This window comes from Lemur catta, chromosome 20 (genome assembly GCF_020740605.2).
Source record: "Lemur catta isolate mLemCat1 chromosome 20, mLemCat1.pri, whole genome shotgun sequence".
Classification (NCBI taxonomy): Eukaryota; Metazoa; Chordata; class Mammalia; order Primates; family Lemuridae; genus Lemur; species Lemur catta.
In genome coordinates, this window is record NC_059147.1 from 9,172,383 (window position 1) to 9,197,677 (window position 25,295).

At 52.2% G+C, this 25,295-nt stretch overlaps 1 protein-coding gene across 1 annotated transcript in view; it reads right to left on the reverse strand.

Annotated features, from left to right (window-relative positions):
- Positions 1-1,315: 1,315 nt before the first annotated feature.
- Positions 1,316-25,295, reverse strand: part of SLC6A2 (solute carrier family 6 member 2) — a 40,630-nt gene continuing 16,650 nt past the window's right edge. The window contains exons 4-14 of the mRNA XM_045533294.1: positions 18,781-18,919; positions 10,802-10,936; positions 9,680-9,783; positions 8,400-8,524; positions 7,512-7,624; positions 6,181-6,309; positions 5,655-5,754; positions 4,575-4,675; positions 4,152-4,319; positions 2,583-2,654; positions 1,316-1,961 (exon numbers count right to left, since the gene is read on the reverse strand). Coding sequence (XP_045389250.1) covers positions 1,938-1,961; positions 2,583-2,654; positions 4,152-4,319; positions 4,575-4,675; positions 5,655-5,754; positions 6,181-6,309; positions 7,512-7,624; positions 8,400-8,524; positions 9,680-9,783; positions 10,802-10,936; positions 18,781-18,919 — 1,210 coding nt within the window. The 3' untranslated portion in view covers positions 1,316-1,937. The remainder of the gene's footprint in view (positions 1,962-2,582; positions 2,655-4,151; positions 4,320-4,574; positions 4,676-5,654; positions 5,755-6,180; positions 6,310-7,511; positions 7,625-8,399; positions 8,525-9,679; positions 9,784-10,801; positions 10,937-18,780; positions 18,920-25,295) is intronic.

The window sequence follows — 25,295 nt, forward strand, 5'->3', positions numbered from 1 at the left end:
GAGCTGAGAAACCTTGTGCAAGAGCAACTGACGTTCTGGACCTTGGTTTTCTCACCAGGGAAATGTTCACTACGAACATGGGAGGTAATATGGGTAAAAGTGCTTTGTAAAATTAAAAAAAAAAATTGTAACACCTAGGGAGGAATCGCCTTCTGTGGGAGGATTTGAAGTCACTAACAGCACCCAGACCCTCACCTGATTGGATGCTCAGGCCTCACCTTTCACAAGGCTCCACGACACCTGCCACTTGGGACTGTCTCAGGCCTTGAGCTGGCATTTTTATATAGGAAGATCAACAGTCTCCTGATTTTCCCTCTTTTCTCTAAGGAATGACCTGAGGACTCTGATTCAGCAAGGTAATCTCGGGGCCACCAGAGACAACACCAGCTCCGTGCCTCCGGCTTGCCCCCATATCACCCTCTTCCTGCAGGATCCTTCAGGCTCGGCGACATCCTAGTTTTACGGAAAGTGCCTTCTTCATGCGTCTCCCCATGCTCCCAAGTGCTGGTGCAGTGGCCTGTCTTCTTTTGGCCCAAGATTCTGCAACAGGGGCTCCCATAGTCCTTCCCAACAAGGCATTGCAGACTCAAACTGTAAACAGAAACCCCCAAAAGATGCCACCAACTTAGCAAACCATGAATCGTTTCTCTTACTGAAGCCACACTAGCCGCCAGCACCACCAGAGGGTGCCACGTGCCCGTCTGTACCAGGAGTAAACCCAGGCGCCCTCTAAACCACCAACCCGTCCGTCCGCTCAGAATACTCTCCCTCCCCCTGAGTGGTGGGGCTGCTTTGGTCCCACCCTGCCCTCAGAGGTGCCCAGTCTAGTCCGTGAAGAGAGACAACAGGAGTCTTCAGGGCCGCCTCCCCATTGCTCATGACGTCTGGGCCACGCTGGGTAGGATTCCCAGGGAAAGGCTTTGCACGTATCCAGGAACAATAAATAAATACAGCAGCCTGTGAGGCTGCCCGTGGGCACCTACTTGGCCCCATGAGGACAGCGTAGAATCCCCTGGTGGAGACACGTGTCTGGCCCTGCTGGGTCCCTGCCCAAGTGCCCCCCAGGAAGGTCTCAGGAACCACAGATGGGCTTCTGGGCTCTGGCGCCCAGCAGACTGACAGAGCAAGGCCAGCCTGTGGCCTCAGTAGACATGACGCACCTAGTGGCCTCCGCCAGCTTGTCTGATACAGGCACCTCCGTAGAACCTGGTCACCGTGGTCCCTTTACACTCTTCCCCTTGACACCCACGGCTCTGGACCATCTGACCACCAGAAGCCAGAAGAATGTTCCAGAACACACACAAATTAGCCAGAGTAAAAATTAACTATGAAGGTTTCTGCTCCAGACCCCCCCAAAGCATCTATCCACTGACTTCATTTTAGGGACAAATAAATGCAAACTCCCCTCTGACGTTCAGACACCAGAGCTCTGACTGGGGTGAGCCAGAGAGGGGAAGCCCATGCACACCCCTCACGAAATGAGCTGGACTTTTTGTTTGTTTCTGATTTTTTGGCGTCTGACCCAGAGCCCATCCTCTCTCTGATCTGGTGGACTGAGAATTTCTTCTGTGATCCAAAGTACAGGCAAACGCAGTGGGGAATTTTGCCCAAGCCATGGACCTCGGCTTGGGCGGGCTCCCGGAGTGGGCGAGACTCCCCCAGCACAAAAGGGATTCAACAGAAGTCATTTTTCCTGTTCCCTCCTCTCCTCCTCTCCCGCCAGGCTCAGCGATCCTCCAAGCTCACAGCAGCCCTCGGGCCAGATGAACAAAAGGTTAACGAAAACCACAGTCACTAAATCATTTGGTAACTGGGAAAAGAGGAAGGAGGCGACACCTCCCAGGAGAGGAATCCCGACACAGCGTCCCGGGTGGCAGTGAAGCAGATGCATTTGACCTGGACGTCGGCAGGTGGGGTTCCTCCTCCACAGGCCAAGTTCAGATGGCCAGCCAGTGCTGCAGCTGCGGGGAAAGACACACGGCCTTTGCCACGGGCCGGGCAGGCAGGGACCAGGAGGGAAGGGGCCCGCTCCACCGGCAGCAAGGAAGGGAAGCAGGGAAACACCCCGTCCCTCCACAGACCTCAGCGACACGCAGGATGATTCTCTTGTTGTCACTGAGGCCCAGAAAGGGCAAGGGGGTCCTCCCAACGTGACCCAGTAAGTCTGAAGAGAAGTACTGGGCCTGCTGGGAGCCCCCCCATCCCCCATCCCCACGTTTGCAGGGGAAAGGGTGGGCTCAGGCCAGTGCGGTACTGAGGCACCCGCAGCTCTTCCTTCCGGATACGGAATCCCCAGCCTAGTGTGGTGGCACTCCATGGTGACAACTCATAGAGGTAGAACAGAGTTGCAGGAAGGTTTAGGCATTTAGCATCCCAGGACCAAGGAGCAGAGGGGCAGCCAGGGGCTGACAGAAGGCGGGGACAGGCCCCTCCCTGACTCTGACCCGACACCACACCCCATGGGCTGTGGCCACAGCCTTCCGGGTTTCCTGGCTGGGTGGTCCTGCCCGGGTGGCACATGGCAGGGAGTGGCCAGGAACTGCTCCCACAACCCCCACCCCAGCAGTCCAGGCCGTGCCTACCTGGAACTGCCTGACGTCCCTCTGGGCCACCAGGTGGTGCTCGTTCTCCGGCGTGATGCCATAGGCCAGTCTCTGTGAGAGACGGAGATGGGGAGGAGGCCTCAGCTTGGGCCCGGGACACCCTCCCAGAGGCCTGGCTGACACCCCCAGATATGGACCACGCAGTACTTGTCCCTGAAGCCCCACAGGCAAGGTCTGTGCCAGACAGCCCCACCCTTGCTGGTGGAGCTGGTGGATTCACATTGAGTCAGACACCAGGCTAGGCTCTGCGGGTCGGAGTTGAGGGGCACCTATGCCGTCTCTGCTCTGGGGTTGGGGGCTTACAGCCCACGTAAGGGCCTGGCACTGAACCAACACACACAGAGGTCATTTCAACCCCAGACTGGAGTACGTGCATGGTGAGAGCACGGAAGGAGGCACCTGGCCTTGCGGGGGACCAGGGACGGCCCAGGAGGTGTAGACACATGCAGGGACTCAGGGTGTGTGTTCTAAGCCAATGGCTGATGGCTGGATAGTAGGAAGCGTCCCCACCCCTGGGGTGAGAAGCATAGAAAGCTTAGGTCCCCGTTCCCATGTCCAGGATGAGTTCACTGAACACAGACCCTCCCATCGGCCCAGGACAGAGGCCCCGGACCTTGGGATTTCACGGACAGGAAACATACACAAAGAATGCGCAGAGGGGCTGTCTGTCCAGGACCCTCCTCCCCAAGCTCCTGCATGGCCTCATGCTCTCACATCCTCGTTTTGTTTATGTTTCCTCATTAGAATGTGAGTTCCATAAAGGCAGGTATTTTTGTCCAGTGCCTAGAACTCTGCCTGGCACATACTAGATTCTCAATAAATACCTGTCAAGTGAGTGGATAGAAGGATAAGGGAATGAAACCTTTGTTTTGCAAAGTAAGGATATGAGGAAAAGACTGTCGCCATTAGTTTATAAAAGAAAGGGTATTTTAACAGCCAAATATCAGGAATGACATAACTTCAGAATACAGGGCACCATTTCCCAAATATCTAGATAAGCTTATACATACATGCATGAATATTTGCATATAAATGTCTATATACACACATATAATAATGCATACATGTAAAAGAAGAAATATATTTCAGAAAACTCTTGGTTTAGGCTGATCAGGTTATTCGGTGCCTGAAGGAGGCAGGTAAATACCAAGATGACCAAGTCAAAGTGGGCTTCAACATCTGGGGACGTGACAAACCTGAGAAGGGGACACAGGAGTGAGCCCCGTTAAGGCAGTCTGTCTAATGCAGCCTCAGTGAGCTCCGGGGCTCAGCGTCCTGATCATAGTCGGAGCAGGAGGGAATCGAATACCTCCTGGGTGCCAGGCACTGCGCTTGCCCCTCCCTTTTTCCTTTCAAGGCGCATATTAATAGTTTTATCCTCAGGACACAAATGTGGAAACCGAGGCTCGGGCAGGGTAAAGAACTTGGCCAATGAGGTGGGTCCATCTGACCCTAGCGTCTGTGTCCTCCGTCTCCCCCTCTCCCCTCAACAGGGATGACTCAGGAGGCGCCTCCCACCCTGTCCCCTGCGGCCAGCCCAGAACTCACCTCCCGAAGGGAGCCCTGCGTGCTGAGGAACTTGTAGATGACGTAGACGGGAACCAGGACCATGGAGGACAGGGCGATGCCCCACCCCACCCAGTTGGCCCAGAGCGGGAAGATGTAGTCATCGTAGGTGAGGGGCTTGAAGTTGACAATGCTGACCACCACCACAAACTGGGGGCGACGGGGGTGGGGGCGTGTGTGAGAGAACAACATGTCGGAAAGAAGACAGAGAGCAGGACAGTGACTTTGGAGCTGGCACCACGACCCCCCAGGGGCCAAGACGCCCACATAGGTGGAAGCCCACTGTGGGATCAGCAGGGCTGAGCCTCCCAAGTGTCCTGTGTGACCGGGGCCTTCGGATCCACCCCAGCCCCATCCTGGACGCAGCCCCCTCCCCCCAGGGCGCCCGGGCCCCAGGCTACCCACCAGGAGGAAGGCAGGGCTGACGAACTTCCAGCACAGTCTCCAGTACAGGCCGGGCTTAAACCCCATCATCTGCTGGATGTCATTGCTGAACCTGTCCACACCTGCACACAAACAGGGTGGCCGTCACAGCGGCCCCTCCCGTGAGCTTCCAGCCCGGGGTGGGGGGCGGAGAGCAGGGCAGTGGGGCCAGGTGCTGACCCCCTGGGACTTCGGCAACCTGGGGACAGGCACTTTGCAGATGCAGAACAAAGGAGACGACAAACTCCAGGACAACATCGCCCTTCATGTGCCACCTCAACTCATTTGTCAGAGGGAAACCAGGGCTCAGGGGTGAGGGGACTTGCCCCAGGTCACAGAGCCACGCAGGCCTGACTCCAAGGCCTGGCTCTCTCCTCTCTCTCACTCTTCCTCTGAAAATGACAGTGGCGGTGTATTATACGGTATTTCCCTGACTTCAGTCTGACACAGGAGCTCAGACTCCTCCATGGCAACCTCTTTCTGAGCGGTCGCGGGCAGTGAGACCAGGACGGACACTTCAGCACGACACTGGGGGGTGGGGGGACGATCAATCGCAACACATATGACAGTTTCTAAAATATTCTCTCAGTTCTGTTCTAGAATAAGGTTGCCAGATAAAATACAGGACACCTAGTTAAGTTTGGAATTCAGATACATAATGAAAAAAAATTTAGTGTAATTATGTCCCATGCAATATCTGGGAAACACTAATACTAAAGAATGGCTCGTTGTGTATCTGAAATTCATGTTAGCTGGGGGGCCCTAAGTTTTGTTTCCTAAATCTGGCGACCCTGTGTTGGAATGAATTGCATGATTTGGGGGTGAGCAGCTCCCTGTGGGTTTCTCTTAAGCAGCTGACACCGGATGCCTTTGCAGCCCCGTTAAAGAGAGTTCATCCTAACATGAGCTGAGGATGGGGGAGCAGATCACTTATCCTAATAAGCGGCTCGCTCAGTTCTGGAATTTGAGGTGGCTGTCCCGGAAATGGAGAGCTCCTTCACGTCTCCAGGCGAAAGGGCTCCAGGAAGGCTGGGGCCGGAGCCTCTGCACACTCTCACGTACCATAAAACCAGGAGACGCCAACGGCTTCCATGAGAACAGCAAACAGGATGGAGGTGCCCGCCGCAAAGGTGTCCAGCAGCGTCAGCACGTAAATTCCACCCTGGGGCACGGAGAGAAACAGCCTGAGGCCACGTGGGCCAGAAACGGGCACCGACTGTTGTGCCCATCAACTCTTACCTGTCCCCTGTCCCACTGCCCAGAGCCCCATTTGAGAGTGCGGGTGACAGGACTGTGGGGCTATTGTCTTGACGTTGTGGGAGTCACCAGGTGCCTGGTGGGTGCTTCAGCTGGCAAAGAGTGAGATGGTTTCAAAGGGACTTTTGCTGCCTGTCAAATCAACAAGCAGTTAAGAGGGCAGCCTGGAAACCCTCGGGCCCGGGGGTGGAAGGAGACTTCCAGGGCCCAGCCCTAGGGGATCAGGCCCCGGGGAGAGGGTACTCACCCCCAGTTCCAGGGCTGGGAATGTCTGATATCATTGAAATCCAGCCCAGAAGCTTGGCTGACCCAGGGCCCAGCCCCTCCTCACCTTAGTTATGCAAAACAGGGCCAGGAGGAAGGTGCCAAAGGTGACTCCAAATGTGAAGAGTTTCCGGTGTCGCTTTAGGATCTGGAAGTCATCGGCCAGGCCCGTGATGACAGCCTCCATGCCTCCCATCTGGGGGGAACCAGGTGGGGTGGGGTACAGGAGTGAGGGTCTCCCCAGACCTCAGGCCCAGGCCCTGGGGTATCTCAGGCCTCCCGCAGCCTGGGACTCATGCACCCCGACTGCTGCCTTGTCCCCTGGAGAAATCAGCAGGTCCTGCCTTCCTCCCCATCCTCTCATCCCATTTCTGTCCTCTTCTCAGACAAATTTAGAACTGAGAAACTATGTAGGATAGGGTGGAGGCTTAGGTTAGCTCTGTCTGCCCCTAATCACCTGTCTCCTGCCCATGCACACAGCCTGCGTGGGTACAGGTAAGCTGACGGGGAGTGGAAGGTGTCCAACGCCAGACACCGTGTGACACCTGCGTGGCAGCAAGGGCCTCCTGCCACCAGCTGCTGCAGAAGAGCTCCTAGCCTGGGAACTTCAGGCAGCAGCTTTTGATAAGGATTTTTGGCTGCATTTCTAACTATCAAGCAAAGTGGTCACCTCAAACTCTAGGCTCTGAGTCTGAAAGGGTCTCACATCCCACTCCCTTCCTTTTGAGGTCACGGCCAGGGTGGACAAGATGCATACAAGCCACCCTGCTCCTCTCCTCTCCTCCTGGCAGACACTGTTAATCGCAATCAGTATTCTCCCCTATGAGCCTGCGAGCAGCCTCAGAATCCTTCTCAACACACTGCCCCTGGCAGAGCTGCCGATTGAGAGGAAAAAGCAGTGAGAGGAAACCTATCTGTTAGCCCTGAGACTTTTTGCAAACTTCCAGGCATGACGTACCAAGGGTGGACACAGATTGAAAAGGATGACAGTAGATTTAATCTTACATATGGGTAAATAAAAGGATGTAAGAAACTACTGAGGTTCAAATGTTTTTGCTGGTTGTTGATGCTGAACCATTATGGGAAAGTGCTTGGTTAGAGAACAAGACTCTAGCCCCATCCTCTCCTAATCCAGTTCCCCCATCTGCTCCAGAGAAGAGTGTCGGGCTGCCTTATCTGCAGTCTTTTCTGATTTGGATTTCCACGATGCCAGTGGGGTTCCTGTGGTTCTTGGCTTTGGCCTGAGTCTTATCTGTTTGAGTGGAGGACTTGTTTGCATTTAAATAGGGCCTTCTGGAAACAACTACTAATCAGGGGTTTGAATGAATGGTGGAACTTCAGACGGCTGGGGTTCAGGCCCAGGGGGTCGGGGGAGGTATCCTGAGCAGGGTCACTCACTGAGCTGTCAAGGCCCAGGGCCAAGAGCATGATGAAAAACACGACAGCCCAGAATGTAGATCCAGACAGGGTGGAAATGGCTTCTGGATACAGGATGAACACTAAACCGGCTCCTGTAAGAAACATCAAGGACCTTATCAATGGCTGAGACTGTGGCTCTGAGCTGCAGGTGGGAGTGAAGCACTTTGAGGCCCAATCAACTCCAGCCCAGCCCCGTGACACTTGGCCAGGCACACGTGGGCAGAGCAGACCGAGGTTCCGGAGATGACAGACGAAGCCAGCACAGACTTATAGCTCACCTGTGCCTCGAGGCGGGTGGCCTCAAACGTCCCGGCTAGAGAGCAGTGCCTGCCTGGACAGCTGCTCCACGCTGCAAGCCCCACCTCCCACACTCCAAGGGACCCACTGTCATTCTCAAAAGCTCGCCGTCCTCAGAGTCCCCAGGTCTCAGCTTCTTGGTGGCCATGAGAATAAGGGAAGCAGTGGGGAAGGACACAAGCTCTGGGGTTTGAATGCTGGCTGCACTGCTCACTACCTGGGTGACACTGGGCAACTTATTCAGCCTGAGTCTCAGTTTTCTCCTTTCCAGTGAGTCCATCAACACTTGCCTGGCAGCCCTGTGAGAAGCAAATGGAGGGATGCCGCATGCTCAGCCCAGGGGCTGTACGGAGGGGACTCTCCAAAATCTGGCCCTCCTAGCCTGACTCAGAGGAAGGTTCCTCTACAAGGCCCAGGCCCAGGACTGCCTGGAATTCCCACGGACTGTGTCAAGGGAAAGCCCATCCAACAGGCAGTTTGGAAACCTCCACAGAGAGCCGGGCAGCCAGGAAGGGGGTGGGCTTCTCAGCCCTGCTCAGTGGCGAGGGCCGAGGTGGTCTGCACACTCACCCTCAGTGGCCACATCCTCGATGTTGACCTTGTGCTCGTGGGCCATGTAACCGAGGATGGAGAAGATGGCGAACCCAGAAACGAAGCTGGTGATACAGTTGATGCTGCTGGTCAGAAGGGCGTCCCTGGGGAGGAAGCACCATCAGTTCAAGTCCCCTGACTCCCCCCAGCCCTGCCCATGGGCCACTGGACCATCTGTGGAGCCTGCAGCCCGGACCCAGCCATGAAGGCCGTGTCTCCTTCAGTTGCCACACTGCTGCCTGGCCCCCAAAACCTCTCCGTCCGTGGAGCAGGGAGCAGGACAACTGCTTATGGCTGGAACAGTCTGATACCAGAGTCTGCTGCCAAACTCCTGTTGGGGAATCAGTCACCAGCCGCCTTCTTCAACAAACTTTCTGTGGCTCCCCAGTGCCTCCCCACTCCTCACCCTGGCATTCAAGAGCTTTGCTAAGAGGACCCAACCTTCCTTCTAGACTTATCTTCTATGACTGCCAATGTGTACTCTTTGAACAAATCAAACCAGTCAACTTGCTGGTCCAAAAACACACCCCTTCCTGCCACTGCTGGCCCCGCCCCATGCATGCCAGCCGCTCCATGTCTGTCTGGTGCGAGCCTAACTGTCCTCCAAGGCACACCTCAAACTCATCTCCGTGCTCTTGCTAATCACCCCATTCCCTTCCCTCCGTGTGGCCTGTCCTGCCGGTATGCATTCATGCTACTCTCTTGTACGCAAGACGCCAATTCCGCCGTAAGCCTCAGTAGGCCTAGAGGGAGTGATGGAGGTCGGCCCAAGCGTGTGCCTCTGTCTGAAGTCCCCACGGCACCAGGCCTGCAGGAGGTGGCCTCAGATGCTTACTGCACCAGGCTGGGCGTGGTCTCCTAGCTCCCAGTTACACTGCACGCTTACCTCTGACCCTGCCAGGCCCTCAGCAGCCTGGATATTTGACCCTGGGCTGCCCGGGCATCAGACGGACAGAATCAGGCCGTGCTGTCTGCTCAGACAGCCACACAGTGCTCGTCTGTCCCAGCCACCCATCCCCATGGTCCCCCACGCCAGCAGCCTCAACTCTCCCAGCTCTGCACCTTACAGCTGAAATGAAATATGTTTATCGGGACCCCCAGAGGCCATGTGAGAGTTCACAGAATGCCCGGGACGGTCACAGGAAGAAAACTTGGCTTGTCAAGGAGAGTTGGCTTCCAGACCGGCACCCTCTCTCCCACCCTCTCAAGGATCAACCTCCGGGATTCGGAGCTTCCCAGAGCTCTGAGAAGGACCCTACCTGTAACAGTTGTTGTCAAATTTGTTGTAACTGGCAAATGCAATCAAGACTCCAAATCCAGCCCCCAAGGAGAAAAATATCTGAGTTGCAGCATCGATCCACACCTGAAATCAGCAGACAAAAGACATCACCCTCGGTTTCCTACAGCATCGTATGACCTTCTGGATGCCCTGGAAGGGCGGGGAAACCCCAGGGTGCTCTGAGACCTGAGGAAACGTGGTCTGAAGCAGAGACGGGGAGCCCTAGCCACTCCCTCCCCTGCAGCCCGTGCAAGACAGCCACGGAGAGAGGCTGGGGCCTCCCTAGTGTCTCCCAACCCCGGGTAGCCATGAGTGAGCTCACCCCGGAGGAACTCACTGGCTCCATTTCATCTCCTGATTTTCAAAGAAAGTTAATAAACTGAAAGTCCTAGGCTAGAATGGGGACAGGGCAAGAGCAAAGAGTATCATGACCATTTCAGAACTTATGGAGATGACATCTTCAGAGAGGGATGATGGTTCCTAGGAGGCTCCTACCGGCCCACAGACAGGGGTAACTTCCTGGGGGCCACTGGGGCTTTCTTATTCCATCTTTTGGGTGATGAAAGCACATGGCCAGAGGCCTGAAGATCTGAGCCCTTCTCCAACCTCCCTGCCTCGTGGTCTAGGCCTGGTCAGTTTCACCTCTCTATATCGTAATTTCCGCTTCCATAGTCATTTAGGCCTCTGGGCAGGACGTTGGCTAGAGGAGGTTGTTGGGGGTGAGTTGGCAGGTCCAGGTCTCCTTGTGGGCTGAGGTCACCCCTTATGCTGTCATCATAGGATGGGGGCAAAGGCCAGGGTGGGGGACCAGAAAGCAGTAGTAGGGCTGGGGTGGGCTGGGGAGCCATGGGCACAGGACAGGAGTGAGGACCCAGGACATCATGTCCCCTTCACAGGGCACTGCTCTTCTTGCAAAGAGCAGTCAGTGAAGGCCACCAGATGGGACCACAGTATCCCAGCCGACACTCAGAGAGGGAAGGATCCTATCCAAGGCTATGCGGCAAGTGTATGGCAGAGCTGGGACCCGATCTTCCATCACCACCTGCCCCCGAGAAGCCTCCCTCAAGCCCGGCCCAAGGCCGGGCAGTCACTGGGCACTGACCGTGGCCTCTTTTAGGCGGTAGAAGTCGATGTGCAGGTAGGCGTTGATGCCGTTGGAGGCACCAGGCAGCGTGATGCCGTGAACCAGGAGCACGAACAGCACCAGGTAAGGCAGCGTGGCTGTGATCCACACCACCTGGGCAACAGATGGCTTGTGTGAGAGCCATGCTCTGCCTCAGCCCCCTGGGGGGCTGGCAGGGCACAGGGCCCTCTGCCAGAGAGCCAGCCACGCCCTCCCCCACCCCTCCTTACCCAAGGCATGTTCCGCAAGCTCCATCTCTGGGGCAGACCCTGAGCCAGACTCCAGGGACAGAGCAATGAGCCCACATTGGCCTCACCCTAGAGAAGCTCAGAACCTGGGGGAGAATCAGGCGCACCGGGGACAGTGTGGCAGTGGAAGCTAATGGCATCAGGGGCAAAGACTCAGGTTCTCATTGCATCGGATGCCTCCTTGTTCCCAAAGTCACCTCTTCTGACTCCTTAAAGTTGCCTCAGGACTCAGCACACCCACCTTTGTGCTCTCTCCTTTTCCTGCCAGTCCTGCATCCATCACACCATTGGTGTTGGTTGCTGTACCCATCTGACTGGTGAGATATTTAGAAATCAATCTTGTTGTCTCCCTCTCCTCCTCTCTCCCTGTCCTTTACCTTTCCCTCTTTTCCTTTGCCCTCATTCAAGCATATCTTCCTACATGCATTGCCCAAGAAGGAATGTGCCGGGCAGAAAGCAGAATTTCTGACCATCCTTCATTTTAGTAGGAACAGATTTGGGACATAGACACAGTATCTTGTTCAGAAACACGAAAGGGAAGAGACTGTGCCCAGACTAAAAAGAGACGCCCTGTCCCCTTGCCCAGGTTGGAGGAATCGAGAGGAAGGGTAGGGACAGGGGAAGAGTCAGTCGTGTGGGCTTCCTCACTGTTCCTTCGTACCCTTGGCTACACATTACAATACTCTGGGGTAACTTACTGATAAAAATATTAAAGCTCAGATCCCATTCTTGGAGTTTCTGATTTAATTGGTCTGGGGTGGGGCCTGCACTTCAGTATTTTTTAAAAGCTCCCAGGTGATGTGAATGGGCAGCCAGGGTGAGAAATCACTGCTTTAGGCCGATGCAGCCGTGGGCAGCCTGGCAGAAGGAGACTGTGCCCCACGCAGAAAATCAGATCAGGGTCAGGGCAGCCAGACGCCAGGAGGGCTCAGCTGAAACACGAGAGGACATATAACTTAAGAGCCAGATGGTTCCTCCCCCCAGGCCCTAGCACTCTGCAGCCCCAAGAATCTTCACACATGCCTAGGCAGAAAACGGAAGCCTCGAATCATGACTGAGGGTGAAGTTCTTTGCCGGCCTAGAAAGACATGGGCTCAAATAAAAATGGAGATATAAAAAATAGTCATATATTTTCAGACCTATGCCTAAGGGATAGGATTTCTCTTCTTTGCTTACCTGTTTGCTTTTCCCTCTAGACCATGAGCCCCTTAGAAGCAAAATCCTATATTTTTTAAACTTGTATCCCCAGGACCTGGCACACGTGGGCCCTTAAAAAATGTTTATTGGATGAATTATTGGACAGTTGCATAGATGAGTGCTGGATTGTCAGGTAGATGCACGGATGGGTGAGTGGATGGTTGGGTGGTTGGATGTCTGGTTGGGCAGGCAGTTAAATAGATGGGTGGATGATTGAGGGAGTGGGTGGTTGAGTGGATGGATGGATAGATGGGTGGTTGATTGAGGGAGTGGATGGTTGAGTGAATAGATGGATAGATGGGTGGATGGTTGAGGGGGTGGGTGGTTGAGTGGATGGATGGATGGATAGATGGGTGGATGATTGAGGGGGTGGGTGGTTGAGTGGATGGATGGATGGATAGATGGGTGGATGATTGAGGGGGTGGGTGGTTGAGTGGATGGATGGATGGATAGATGGGTGGATGATTGAGGGGGTGGGTGGTTGAGTGGATGGATGGACGGATAGATGGGTGGATGGTTGAGGGGGTGGATGGTTGAGTGAGTAGATGGATAGATGGGTGGATGGTTGAGGGGGTGGATGGTTGAGTGGATGGATGGATGGATAGATGGGTGGATGAGTGAGTGATAAATCAGAGGGTTAGTGGATGACTAAGTTAGTCAAAGAATGAATGAAAGCACGAGTGAGTCAATGAATGAGCAAATGAGTCAACAGGGGAGGAAACAGATCAGTGGTGGTCGTGTCTTTGGGGCTCAGAGGTGATCAGAGAAAGCTCCTCTGTTTCATGTCGTTCAGTTGTTTCTCCATTACTCACTTGATCTGTCAAGGTCTTTGTGAATGTGGGCTTTTGACTTCTGCTTTCTTTTGGTGGACAGGAACAAATTGTATAACAAATGAAGAGAGAAACATGCCCTGGAAATGAAGGCTGTTGCATCTGGGTGGCCTTGCATTGCTATTGGATTCATTCTCCCAGAATGGGACAAATGGGTCTAAGTCCTTGGCCACAGGCACAAGAAGAGCCCTCGCATATTCTTGTGATGTTGTGATGGGTCCTAGATGCTATGGTCTCCTACAGCTCATGTCAACTGCTGGCCCAGCAGACCCGGTGAGACCACACTCTCCCCATCGAAAACTAACCTCCTGAGTTTTGACTCCAGGGCATCGAGCCTGGAGGTGGCCTTGCATTGGCCATGCCTGAGGTTCCAACATGGATTCAGTTTCCCTAGGGAACACATCAGGACATGGGTGAGTGGAGTCTGGCTATAGTCAAGCATCAAGAAAGGAAGGGGTTGTTTTGTCCCAGCACATGTGTTCAAAGCTAAACCATCTGAGTCTTGTCGAAGGTTCTCAGAATTGATGGCAGATGTGAGTTCAGCTGCCTGAGATCTCATGTCGAAAGGAAGGCTCCTAGATCCTTGTCCAACAAATCACTCATGGTCCCTTGTGCCCTGTATGCACACTGGGCAAAGAGAAGCGACACATGGGCTCTGCCATCTCGACCCCAGGCCTTACAGCTCTCAGAATTTCAACTTGCATCTCTGGTCATGAGAATCCAGACTTGGTCCAACTTTGAGCACAAGATCAGGGAATTAATGAACAGCCCACTGGTCTTGGCAAGTACTCTTAGTCCCCAAGGGAGATCCCTGGTTTCTGTCACATTAAACCCAAATTCTTACCTGCCTGGTGTTTCTGTGGATAATTCATGTGGTTCCAGGTATCAAACTCAAACCAATGGCTGATAATCAAAATGAAGGAGATCTTGACTCCATAAAAGGAAGAACATTCAGATGGATAGAGCTCTCTAAAGGCAAGGAGCTGACCAGAGAGGCGGTGAGCCAGTCATTGAAGTTGTGCAAGCCTTGCTACAAAGCCAGGCATCAGGCAAAGGATTGCCTAGATTAACACCAGCATCACCTAGGAGCTTGTCAGAAATGCAAATTCTCACCACCGCCACCACCACCGCACCCCTGCCACTGAATTGGACTGTCTCAAACAGGGACCCAGGAATCCTGGTTCTAACAAGCCCTGCAGGTGATTCTTATGTGCATTAGCGTTTAAGAAGCACTGCCTGGGGTCTGCTTTAAGGTCTATAAAAACACAGAAGTTATCACTATAAATCTGCCATTAATTTAACCTTTACTGCTTTAGAATTTGTGATCCTCTGAACTGAGCTTTAGGGACATTTTCACTACATTCTTTTTAAAGAATTTATAGGGTGTGTGGTAAGTACTGATATTACTTAAGAGAACGCCGAGCTGGAAATATTTTAGTACATACATTGCTCTTATGCCAAATGATGCTGTTCATTATATTAATAATTGGGTCCCATCAAGTCACTAGAGCAAGCCAGGACCAGCCTGTATTGACACACTCATGGGAAGACTTGGCTAGAATTATGACTTGAATGTGAAAGTAGCACAACTACCTTTCTATTTAAATATGTTAAGACTCAGGTTTTCTTTGAATTGGTCTGGCTTTCTCGCTCCCCTCCCACCACCTTCCCCAGAACTCAGGAGGTTCTGCGCCTGCTCCCGGCCCCTAGACAGCCCAGAGGCTGGCAGCAAGGTGGGCGGAGTGGTGGCTGACCCTGGCCAGTTCTGATGTCTTGATTTATCTCCAGGCAAATAGGAGTCTGAGGTTTCCAAAAATTTAGTCCAATATGTAAACAGAGCTGGTGGGAGGCTGGGTCCTTCCCTCCTTCCAGCCCACAGCTAACTGGCAATGCAGTGTAGGTAGGGGCAGAGCAGGGTGGGAGAGCTGATGATGGGGACACACACATAGGGGCCATTTATTGAGCAATTCCCACCTGCCAGCCCTGCACGCAGGACTCGCCCTCCATCCTCCCAATAGCTGGGAGGCAGTCACATCCACTCGTCACCTTCATTTTACAGGGAAATGAACAGAGGGAACTGAAGCTTATGGAGGGTCATTAACCCCAAGGTCACAGGTGGTCTGACCGCAAAGCCCATGTTCTTAATCTCTCACTAGACTGTATATTGGACAACTGGGTTCAAGTCCTAGCTGTGCTAAAGATTGCTGTGAAACCCTGTCCCTCTCCAAGCCCTGGTTTCCTCATCTGTATGAGGAGGTTGGTGTTGATAGCCTCTGAGTACTTTGCAGCTCTGACACTTAGGGGCTGGATCGCTGGGCTTGCATTTGCTAAATGCCACTTCAGCCAAGAACTCAGGAGATGGAGGTGGGACTCCAGGATGGCAGGCAGCAGCATGCACACACTTGCCAGCCTCTCTGGGGGTTAACTAATGCCTGACTCAAACCTCCACTCTCTACCGAGAGGCGATCTATGGGCCAACACAGTTGTCACAGAGTGTGTGGTCTGGGGTAACTCCTTGCCCTGGTTGAGACCATGCCCTGCCTCCCACCATCCTGGCGGCCATAGAGTCGTGCATCTTCCCAAGCACAGCCTTCACTTGTCACGACAGGAAGTGTGAACGTTCACAGTTCATTCAGGCTGGCTCTGTGGCTTGTAGAAGCCTGCTAAGCAAAGCTCAGTGTCCCATTCCAGATGCAGTCTGGGAACAAATAAGCAATACTCTTGGTTTTTGCATGAGCCAGTTTATAAAAACAATTAAAGACAGGGCACAGGAATGTCCTGAGTGAAGCTCCCCATTCTAGAAATCCCCTCCCTATGGATTGCCCAGGCGCTTGCCTGCTCAGCCAGAACACTGAGGGACTTACTCAAAATGTGGGCTGGGGCTTCAGTTGACACACAAGGGGGACCCATAATTCTCACTCATTGTGTTTCTATGGGGGAGACTTCCCAGTGTAACACTCCTGTCCTGCCTCTCATTACACTCCTCCTCTGAAGGTGCACTTAGAAAGAGGAACTGGGCATGCTCAGCCCTGCTCCTTTTGGTCGCTCTCGAGCACCAACCTGGCTGCGGACAATTAAGCTCTGCTCTGGCCAGGTGCTCAGCTAGGCAGTGCAGGCTCTACCCCTTTGGCGATGGCTGTGGGGAACTTAATCTTGAAGTGCAATGTTAGAAGCCTGTGGTGGCCCCACACCCAGGCCAGTAGCACTAGTGAAGCTCATACACCTTCCACAGTTCATAGGGCAGGGCCCTGTCTCCCCGCAGGGCCTCTGTTGGTGCCTGCAGAGGCCAGAAGAGCCCTGATCCTGGTACCCAGGAAAGGCGCTGAGAGCAGTAGACAAAGCTGGACCAGGGCATCAACACCTCTATGGCTCTGCTCACACAGTTCCTCCTACTGAGAACCCCTTCCCCCTCCCCCACCCTACCTGTGCCTGTCCTTACAGACCCAGCTCGAATGTCACCTTCCCCGTGGTCTTTGCAGACCCTCACAGTTGAAAGAGCTTGCTCCCTCCACTAATGCAGCATCTCATACTTTTTGACCATGACCCATGGTAAGAAATTCCTTCTTCATTGAGACAAATTATTCATAAACATATAGAGTGCTATAACTGGAACAAAAATTCCACAAGATAGCATATTTTACTATGTGCAACATAGTCATTATCTAGCCTATTTCATTTTTAAAATTTGTGATGACCCACTAAATTGATTTAATGACGGTTAAAAACCCCACAGTTTGTATTTCGACTAAGGTATTTTGTATATAACCTGACTACTGGTTGTGAAATTATCCACAAGGTAAAGTTAAGGGAAAAAAAGCAAAATATATAAAAGTGTGTATAGTTTGTGACCATTGGTGTTTATTTAAAGGGGAACACACATATATGTCTCTGAATAGAAACCCAAATAACTAGTGGCATTGGTTGACCTACAACCTGTCTTTAATACACAGATTATAAGCAATTGAAGAAGGAATTTGTCTTATTTATTCTTGCATCACTAATACTAACATCAGGTCTGGTACATACGAGGTGTCCATAAATGCTTAATAATTTCGAACTGAATTCAAAAGAACACTTAATGAAGTTCTCTAAAGTTATTTACCCACCCACCCTTCAATCCTTCAGTAAATATTTACTGAAGATCTATTATGTGCCAGGCATCCAGATGGTAGTGGTCCTAGACTGGTTTTGCTCTACCCCAGAATTCCTCTCAGCCCTTGTCTACATTTTGTTTGAGTCCTTCCTAGGGAAGCCACTGTGCCCCCAAAATGATGGTAGGAAGTTCCACCTCCAGTTCTTGACAAATTTCATCCCCACTGGCTGCTTGTCCCCTGCTGCTATCTTTGCTCTCAATGGCATGACCAAGAACTCTAGGAGTATCAGAGAGAACCCTGTTGCACCCCCTTTTCCAAAATCAGTTGTCTAATGAAGCTTCTTCCAAATTCATGCCTACTTGATTATGGTAGACTATTGCCTCATGACCCCTAGTGAACTCACACCTGTGTGTAGTCACCTCCCACATGGACTCTGGGCTTTACTGCAAGAGTTGTTTTGGGCATTGGGACAATATCAAGGACAATACAAACAGAGACTGGAAGAGCAACTTGCACACTGGGGCTTGTCTGCTTGGAACATGCTCTTGGAACTCAGCCACCATGCTGTGAGAAGCTCAAGCAGCATAGAAAGGCTATGGGGAAACCACCAAGGTGCTCTGGTTGACAGCTCCAACTTAGCTTCTAGCCAGCACCAACTGCCGGAAATGTGTGTGCAACATCTAGGATGTTCCAGCCCATTCGAGACCCCGGATATGTAGCCCAGGGAATATCACATGGAGCAGAAGAACCACCCAGCTGATCCCAGTCAATCCACAGAATCATGAGAGATAATAAAATGGTTGTTATTTTAAGTCACTACATTTTGGGGTGGTTTGTTACATAGCCATAGCTAAGCAAAACTTTGGAAAGAACACTTCCCAGCTACATCCTCTTTAACAGTCATGCTCTACATAGATCTGTGGGGCCCAATTGGGGTTGTTGTTCCCACAATGTTCCTCAGGCTCAGAATGAACATGAGCCATTTCCTGAGTGTGCTCCACCTCTAAGAGGCTGACTGCAGGGAGCAGTGTTGCCCGCATTCAGAATGCCAGCTCCAGACTGGCCCTCACTGCTTATCCAATCCTGTGCTGTTCTCTGCAAGACACCTAGACCCTTGGGGACACTCAGCACTATGTCAGAGGAAACACAAAGCCCAGCATACATCTAGATATCTTCTAGAGCATTCTCTTACTAAAAAATTTGGATTTTATAGTAAAGCAAATATAACATTTGAAGGAAATTTTATGTCAGAATCCAAGATTTATCAAAGACATGTCAATAGTTGCTTTAGGCTTTGTCTGGAAGCCCTTGAGGGTATCCCAGCCCCTGGTCTATGCTGTTGGGGGAGGCTTTGGCAGGAGAGCACGAGGAACTCTGATCTACCTGGATGCCCTCACCCTCCTGTTGGGGACACACTGGCTTAAGGAGGGGAAGGGATTTGTCTAAGTCAGTGACAGAGCTGGGGCTTGAACCCAAGCTTTGCACTACTGATTCCACCTTTTCTTTTCACCAACTACATGATTATAGCTAGAAAAAAATTTTTTTTTTGTCAAGGCCAACCTCCCAACCAAAAGAAAAACAGAGATTACCTTTCCTGATGTCTTCACTCCTTTCCAGAGGCTAAAGTACAGGACGATGACGACAACCAACAGACAGAGCAGGAGCTGCCACTGGGGCAGGCCAATGTCGTGAATCCCACTGCTCTCGTGCAGGTGCAGGACGCCACGCCTGCCCGGGGGAGAGGGGAGGGGACCAGGAAAGATGGTGTCAGGGAAGAGGGCCAAGGTAGTGGCCACCGGCCGGTCCCCACAAGTGCACACTGATGGAGACAGGACGCAGCCACTCTCCCCCAATTCTGGGGCCCTGGCCACTGCCATGCATCAGGTGGGCCTGCCCTGGCCAGCCGTGGCCTGTGCCCAGGGCTGCTCCGCCCAGGCGCAGCAAATCATCCAAGGGGAGTCCAAGCTCAAGTCTGCTTTTAAAAGACGAAAATTGGGCCAGGCTTGGTGGTGTGTGCCTGTAGTCCCAGCTAGTTGGAAGGCCAGGGTGGGAGGACTGCTTAAGCCCAGGAGTTCAAGGTTGCAGCGAGCTAAGTTCTCACTACTGCACTCCAGCCTGGGCAACAAAGTAAGGCCTTGTGTCTAAAAAAAAAAAAAACCAGAAAAAAAAATGTCTAAGTGCCCACTGGCCCTGGGGTATAAATAGGGAAGGTCCCTGCTGTATAGAGCTCACATTTTAGTGGGTGGTAATTTTGCTCCCCAGAAGATATTTGGCAATTTCTTGAGATGTTTTTTTATCGTCATGACTTGTGGGGAGGTGGTGCTACTGGCATCTAGAGGATAGAGACCACAGATGCTGCTAAACACCTTGCAATGCGCAGGACAGTCTCCAGTAACAAAAAATCACCCTGTCCAAAATGTCCCTTTTGCCGAGGCAGAGAATCCCTGGTCCAGAACCCGAGACAACAGTTCCCCTGTCTGGGAATACCTACTAAAGCTAAAGATACGCATTTGCTGGGCATTTACCCAGCAGCAATTTTTATTAATACATATGTTCACCAGAAGATATGTTCTAGAATGTTCATGGCATCGTTCTCCATAATAACCCAAAATGGCAAAATACTCATTCACCAAAAATAGAATGGATAGATTATGATATATTCATAAAATGGTGGATGGCTCTCACGCACAATGTGAGAAAGCAGTCACAGAAGAGCACTTCCGCCTGCCCAAGTCCGTTCGTGTACACGTCAGTAGGCACAACTAACCCACGGGGCTGGAGTCACCCCTAGGATGGGGTGGAGCTGGGGCTGCTTCCCCACTGGGGTGCTGATCACATGGCCGTGTTCAACCTGTAACACTCATTGAGCTGTCACTTAAAGATAGTCACTCCTCTGACTGGGTTAGCCTTCAACGAGTGTTTTATTTTTAGTAAGACAATCAAACAATAAACATTCCTGTGGTTTAAGACTTTCTGGGTCCCTCATACAATCGACAATGAAGGAATGGTACATAGAATTGCAAACAAAATGATGATTTGCTAATTAGGATCTAATCAAATGCAGTTAGGATCTAAGCAAAGGTCAAACAAGACCTGTGGATGAAACAGTGGAGCCCGTCCCAGGGGAGAGAGGTTCCCCCACCGGCTCCACACCCTTGCAAGGCAAAGCAAGCAGAACTGGGAACAGCTCGGTACGGTGTTCGCTCTGCACCCAAATCACTCAGTTCTCACTGAGGCCTGCTGTGAGCCCACCCACCCGGGCCTCAGACACGCAGGGACCTGCTTGTACCCAGTCCCTGCCTTGTTGGGCTTATATTCTAACACAGGGGGCAGCATTAAATGCAAACTCACAATAAAGTACGACGCGTGTTGGGAGGCTCGAGGGTGCTGCAGGGGCCCCCAGAACGAATCCCCGCCAGGCCCTCCTCTGCGCCTCATGCTCAGAGACTGCATTTGGCGGCAAACTGCCCAGCATCCTTAGAAGCCCAGCTCCAATGCCACCTCCTCTGGGAAGCCCCCCCTGATCACCCCAACAGTAACCTTTTAACCCTTTCAGTTCCTGTGACTCCTGGCTCATTTGCCAGCAGGCGCTGTTTCTGTGACGTCAGGGCTGCCTGTAAACAAGGCTCTCCCGGTACGAGGTGGATGGACCCATCCCAGGTCCCAGCGCTTAGCTCAGGCCTGGCAGTTGGATCTGTTGGCTCATATTAGATTATTGGATTAGCAACCAACCTTTCTCGCTAAACCCAACAATCCATCTTCTATAGAAAACGAGATCCCAGGACCACCCCGAGGAGAGGAAAGATGGTTATTCTCCCACACACTGCCACTTCTCTTCTCACTTCTTCTGCTCCCCCTACCTGTGGCGAATTCCTAACCCGTTTGTCCAGCTCTTTCATACTGCCCAGGACAAGCACACATTTCCCCATGTGGAGACTTAACTTGCCCGTGTCTCATTCTATAGGCGTTTGCTCTCAGCCAGGGGTCCACTGGGAAAGCTGCTGATTAATAAATTCATACTAAAGTGTTACAGGCAGGCAGTAGCTTAATATATCGTCCTTCCCTGGAGAGGGGCTTTAATCCCAAAGCACACATTGATGGCAAAACTTTATACACCTGCAGTGGATAAGATAGTCGATCACCTGTCTGCCAGAGGCCAGTGACAGCCTTAGCTGGAAGCAACGTGAAAGACTTGGGAAGACTCCAGCCTTGTAGGTACACCCCAAGTCTGGAAACTTTCTTAGCTTACCCTTGGGTAGAAATTGAAATTTGTTTCTGGGCAGATGAAAGGAAGACTGGAAGCCCCCACCGATGCTGTTTTATTCACTCAGTCATTTATTCATTCATCTGTTCAAAATAGACGTCTATTTGCAAGCACGTGAAGGAAAATAGAAAAATGTGGCCCAGAAATTGCTCAGGCTCTGGGGTCAGACATACCTGGGCTCCCATCCTAGCCCTGCCTCCAGCTCCTATGTGACCTGAATGTTTTCACTGATTCTACAAACTCCTTCTGCACCTCTGCTCTGAGCCGGGCAGTGTGCCGGAAGCTGGGACATGGCTGTGGCCACGCAGGTGATGGCTCCAGCCCCCTGGAGCTCACCGGCAAGGGGACAATATCTAGTGCAAGCTTTCCTCTTCTCTGAGCCTTTGTCCTCTTCAGTAAGATCTCTCTGGTGAGGGTTAAGTTACAGAATGTGACACAGTACCCTGAACGAGGACATGCTCAACAAATGGTAATTACAGCTCATTATGATTGGTCCCAAGGAGCAGCAAGGGAGCTAAGGAGAGCCCAGGAAACTCAGCAGGGGGGTCAGCCGGGTGGGCTCCACCGCGGGGGCGGCGAGTGCTCTCTCTGCTGTGCAGGGGCTGAGAGGACCGGGTGAGTTGACAGGAGGGGCACAGGTGGGGTAGAGCCAGAGCTGGGAGGGGGAGGTGAGCCTGTGTGAAGGAGTGAGCAGAGTTGTGTGGGTGACCAAGGTCCCCAAAGACCCATGCTCCTTCCCCAGAACGGCCCCATCCCCGCAGCTCCCAGGCCGGCTGTTGTGGCCTTAAACTATCACCCTGCATCGTCTTCCCCGTGCAAGCAACGGCCGTATCTGGCCCCTCCAAATCTTGTCTCTTGGTCTGCTCCCCACCCCCACCCTCACTGGCCTGTCTCAGGCAAGGCCCACTTCTCTCCTCCGGGACTATTGTAAATGTCCCCTACCTGTCTCCTAACCCTGGTCTCTCTATGTCCTGGTGATCGCCTTAAATCTACTGAGCTATTGCAGAACGAGCCACCTGAAGCGCTATTCTGACCTTGTCATTCTCTTGCCTTCACATTCTCAGAGGTTCCTCATCACCTTAGAGTAGTAGTTCTCGCTGGGGGAGTTTTGCCCCCTGCCTCCCCGGGAACGTGGCAGCGTCTGGAGAGATTTTTGTTGCTATGTCTGAGGGGAGGGGGACACTGTTGGTGTCTATCAATAGAAGGTAGAGGCCACGGAAGCTGCAAAACATCCCAAATGCACGGGACGGTGCCCACTTCCCAACCTCCCAGCAGAGAATTATCCAACCCGAAATGTCACAAGCATGGAGGTTGCGAGGTCCTGGTCCGGAGGAGGCAACGTGAGCCTTTCAGAATCCGAGGCCCTCCACAGTCCCTCCCGCGCCAAGTTCAACCCTTGCCTCACCGCACCTTGCATTCTGCTCCTGGCAGCAGCAAGCCCTTGTCATTCCCCAGTCGCAGGGTGATCGCATAAGCCTCAGGCCCTTCTGTTCCTTCCGCCGAGAACACATTTCCCAGCCCCATTTGTCTGTCTGGAAAACTCCTCATCCTGCTAATCCCAACTCAGAGATGATCCCCTGCCTTAGACCCCTCTCCTATGCCCTGAGAGAGGAGGAGCAGGAGGAGAAGGTGGCAAGGCCGGGGCATATCTAAAAAGACAGACAACCAAAGTCAGGTACCAACCTCGCCTGATGCTTCATTCTGCTTCTGCCCATGGTTTTATGCGCCAAGTGTTGAATGGTGACAATCACCATTTGGCTGATTTGACTATTAAAATCATGAAAAAAAAAAAGGCACTGAAGCAACTGTGCTTGCCCTGAAACTTGTTAAAATGCCTCCTCCAGTGTCCATCCAGATGGCCAAAATGCCCCCCAACAGGCTCAGGTGACCCCACATGCATCCGGAGTCCCCTTTCAGGGTTGTAGTGGCTGCCGTTTCAGCCACTCTTTTCAGCAGTGAAAAGTGCTGGACTCTGAGCTTATTCCCAGGAAAAGGACTGAGAATCCAGCCTCCTCTCCCCAGCAGGCCCAAGCCTGGGGGGTTAGTGCAAGTAACGTGGGTTTGTTTTAGTTTTCCAGCAGTTTAATAAAAATGAATCATTGTCAAGTATACCGTCCAGGCTTTCCGCGGTCTATGGGCCAAAAAGACTCAATTTTTCACTTGACATTTAAACACAGAGGATTAATATCAGGGTGGAGAGAGATGTCTGTCCCTCCCCAGGCACTGGCACGGGGTAGAAGTTTTCTCTTGCCAGGCGCGTGTTCACCAAAGGTGCCCTTTTACAGACAAAGTCACAGAGCTTCAGAGTTTCTTTAGCTGCGGGGCTGTTTGGCTTCAGGCCCGCGGAGAACAGCAATTTTGTTCCCTTGAATGACATGCTCAGTCCTCAGCCTAAATGAGTACAAGATGGTAAGAAAATTGGCCAGGAGGTTTGGGGAAACAGAAAAAAATCATCTGGCCTCCTCAGGGTTGGCACTGGGAGTCCCACTTACTGGGTTCCCAGACTGAGTTGGGATAAATGTTTTAGCAGAAACATTTAGACAAAAGGGCCACATGCCATAAAAAAGTGTCCAGAGGCAGCCCGTGATTTAGTGCTCTACGCTCCGCAGCACAGAGGCAGGCTGGAGGTGAGAAAGGGATGCAGAGGAAGGGCTCCTGTCTACCTGCAGAGGCTCCTGAACATACCCCCATCGGGGACCCTAACAGGACAGAGAAGAAAGTCAGGAGACTACCGTTGAATCAAGTAACCTGGGTTCAGGTCCCAGCTCTACCCGTTACCTAAAACCCAAACCTCCACTTTCCCATCTGTAAAATGGGAATAAATTCCACCTCCATGAACTGTGAAGGTCAAACGGGATTTGGATGTGAAGAGATACTGAGTACTTGGCTCATGGCACCTATGAAGGTTTGCAGGGAGGGGAGGAGGGGGGAGGTCTGTAGGGCTGAAAACTGCTGAAATAAGGCCTGCATTCCGTTCCCCTTATATCCCCAAGGGTGCACAAGAATGTCACCTTCTTCCGCCACGTTCTTCTCACAGCTGAGCCTGGAGGAACTTTAGGGCTGTAATTAAAGATGGGTCTCAAAACCCATCTCGCCTCTCCCTTCTGCTGGCCGTCTCTGTTGGGGCAGACATGCTGGTCATTAAGACGTCAGGGGAGGAATCAAATACCAGCTAGACTGGAGACGAAGCTATCCTTTTCCATTTTAATTTACAAGAACAAGGGTTGCCATGAGCAAAAAGAAAAATTATGCTTTTTCCTCCCCAAGAGGACAAGGAGGGATGCATGCAACCAATTCCGTGCCCAGTACTCTTCACCAGCGCCCCCTCCAAACCACACCCAGAAAATAGGAAGGCCTAAAACCTCCACTCACAGCATTTCTACCAGTCCTGGGATTTTTCTCAGGTCATGCTCCTGGGGTTAGAAGCATGAAGGAGGCCCTAGATTTTTCATGACATGAGACTCTAGAGGTGTCAGCCTGACCCTTGCAACAATCTTGTTCTGAGACAGGAGAGCGCAGTGGCTACAAAAGGGGCTCTCAACATTGGCTGGATATTAGGATTGCAGAAAGAGCTGCTGATGAAAATCTCTGCACCTTGGCTGCACCCAGACCAACGAAATCGGAATCTCTGGACACGGAACCTAGGCATCAGTGTGTGTTAAAGCTCTCCAGGAGATTCCGATGTGTAGCCAAGGTTTAGAACCACCGGGCTAAGAGCTGGGGTCTTGGAGCCAGACTGCCTGTGTCCTAACCCTCTTCAAATGTCACTTCTAAACTATATGACCTTGAACAAGTCACTTACTGCTTTGTGCCTGCTTCCTCATTCATAAAATAATAATT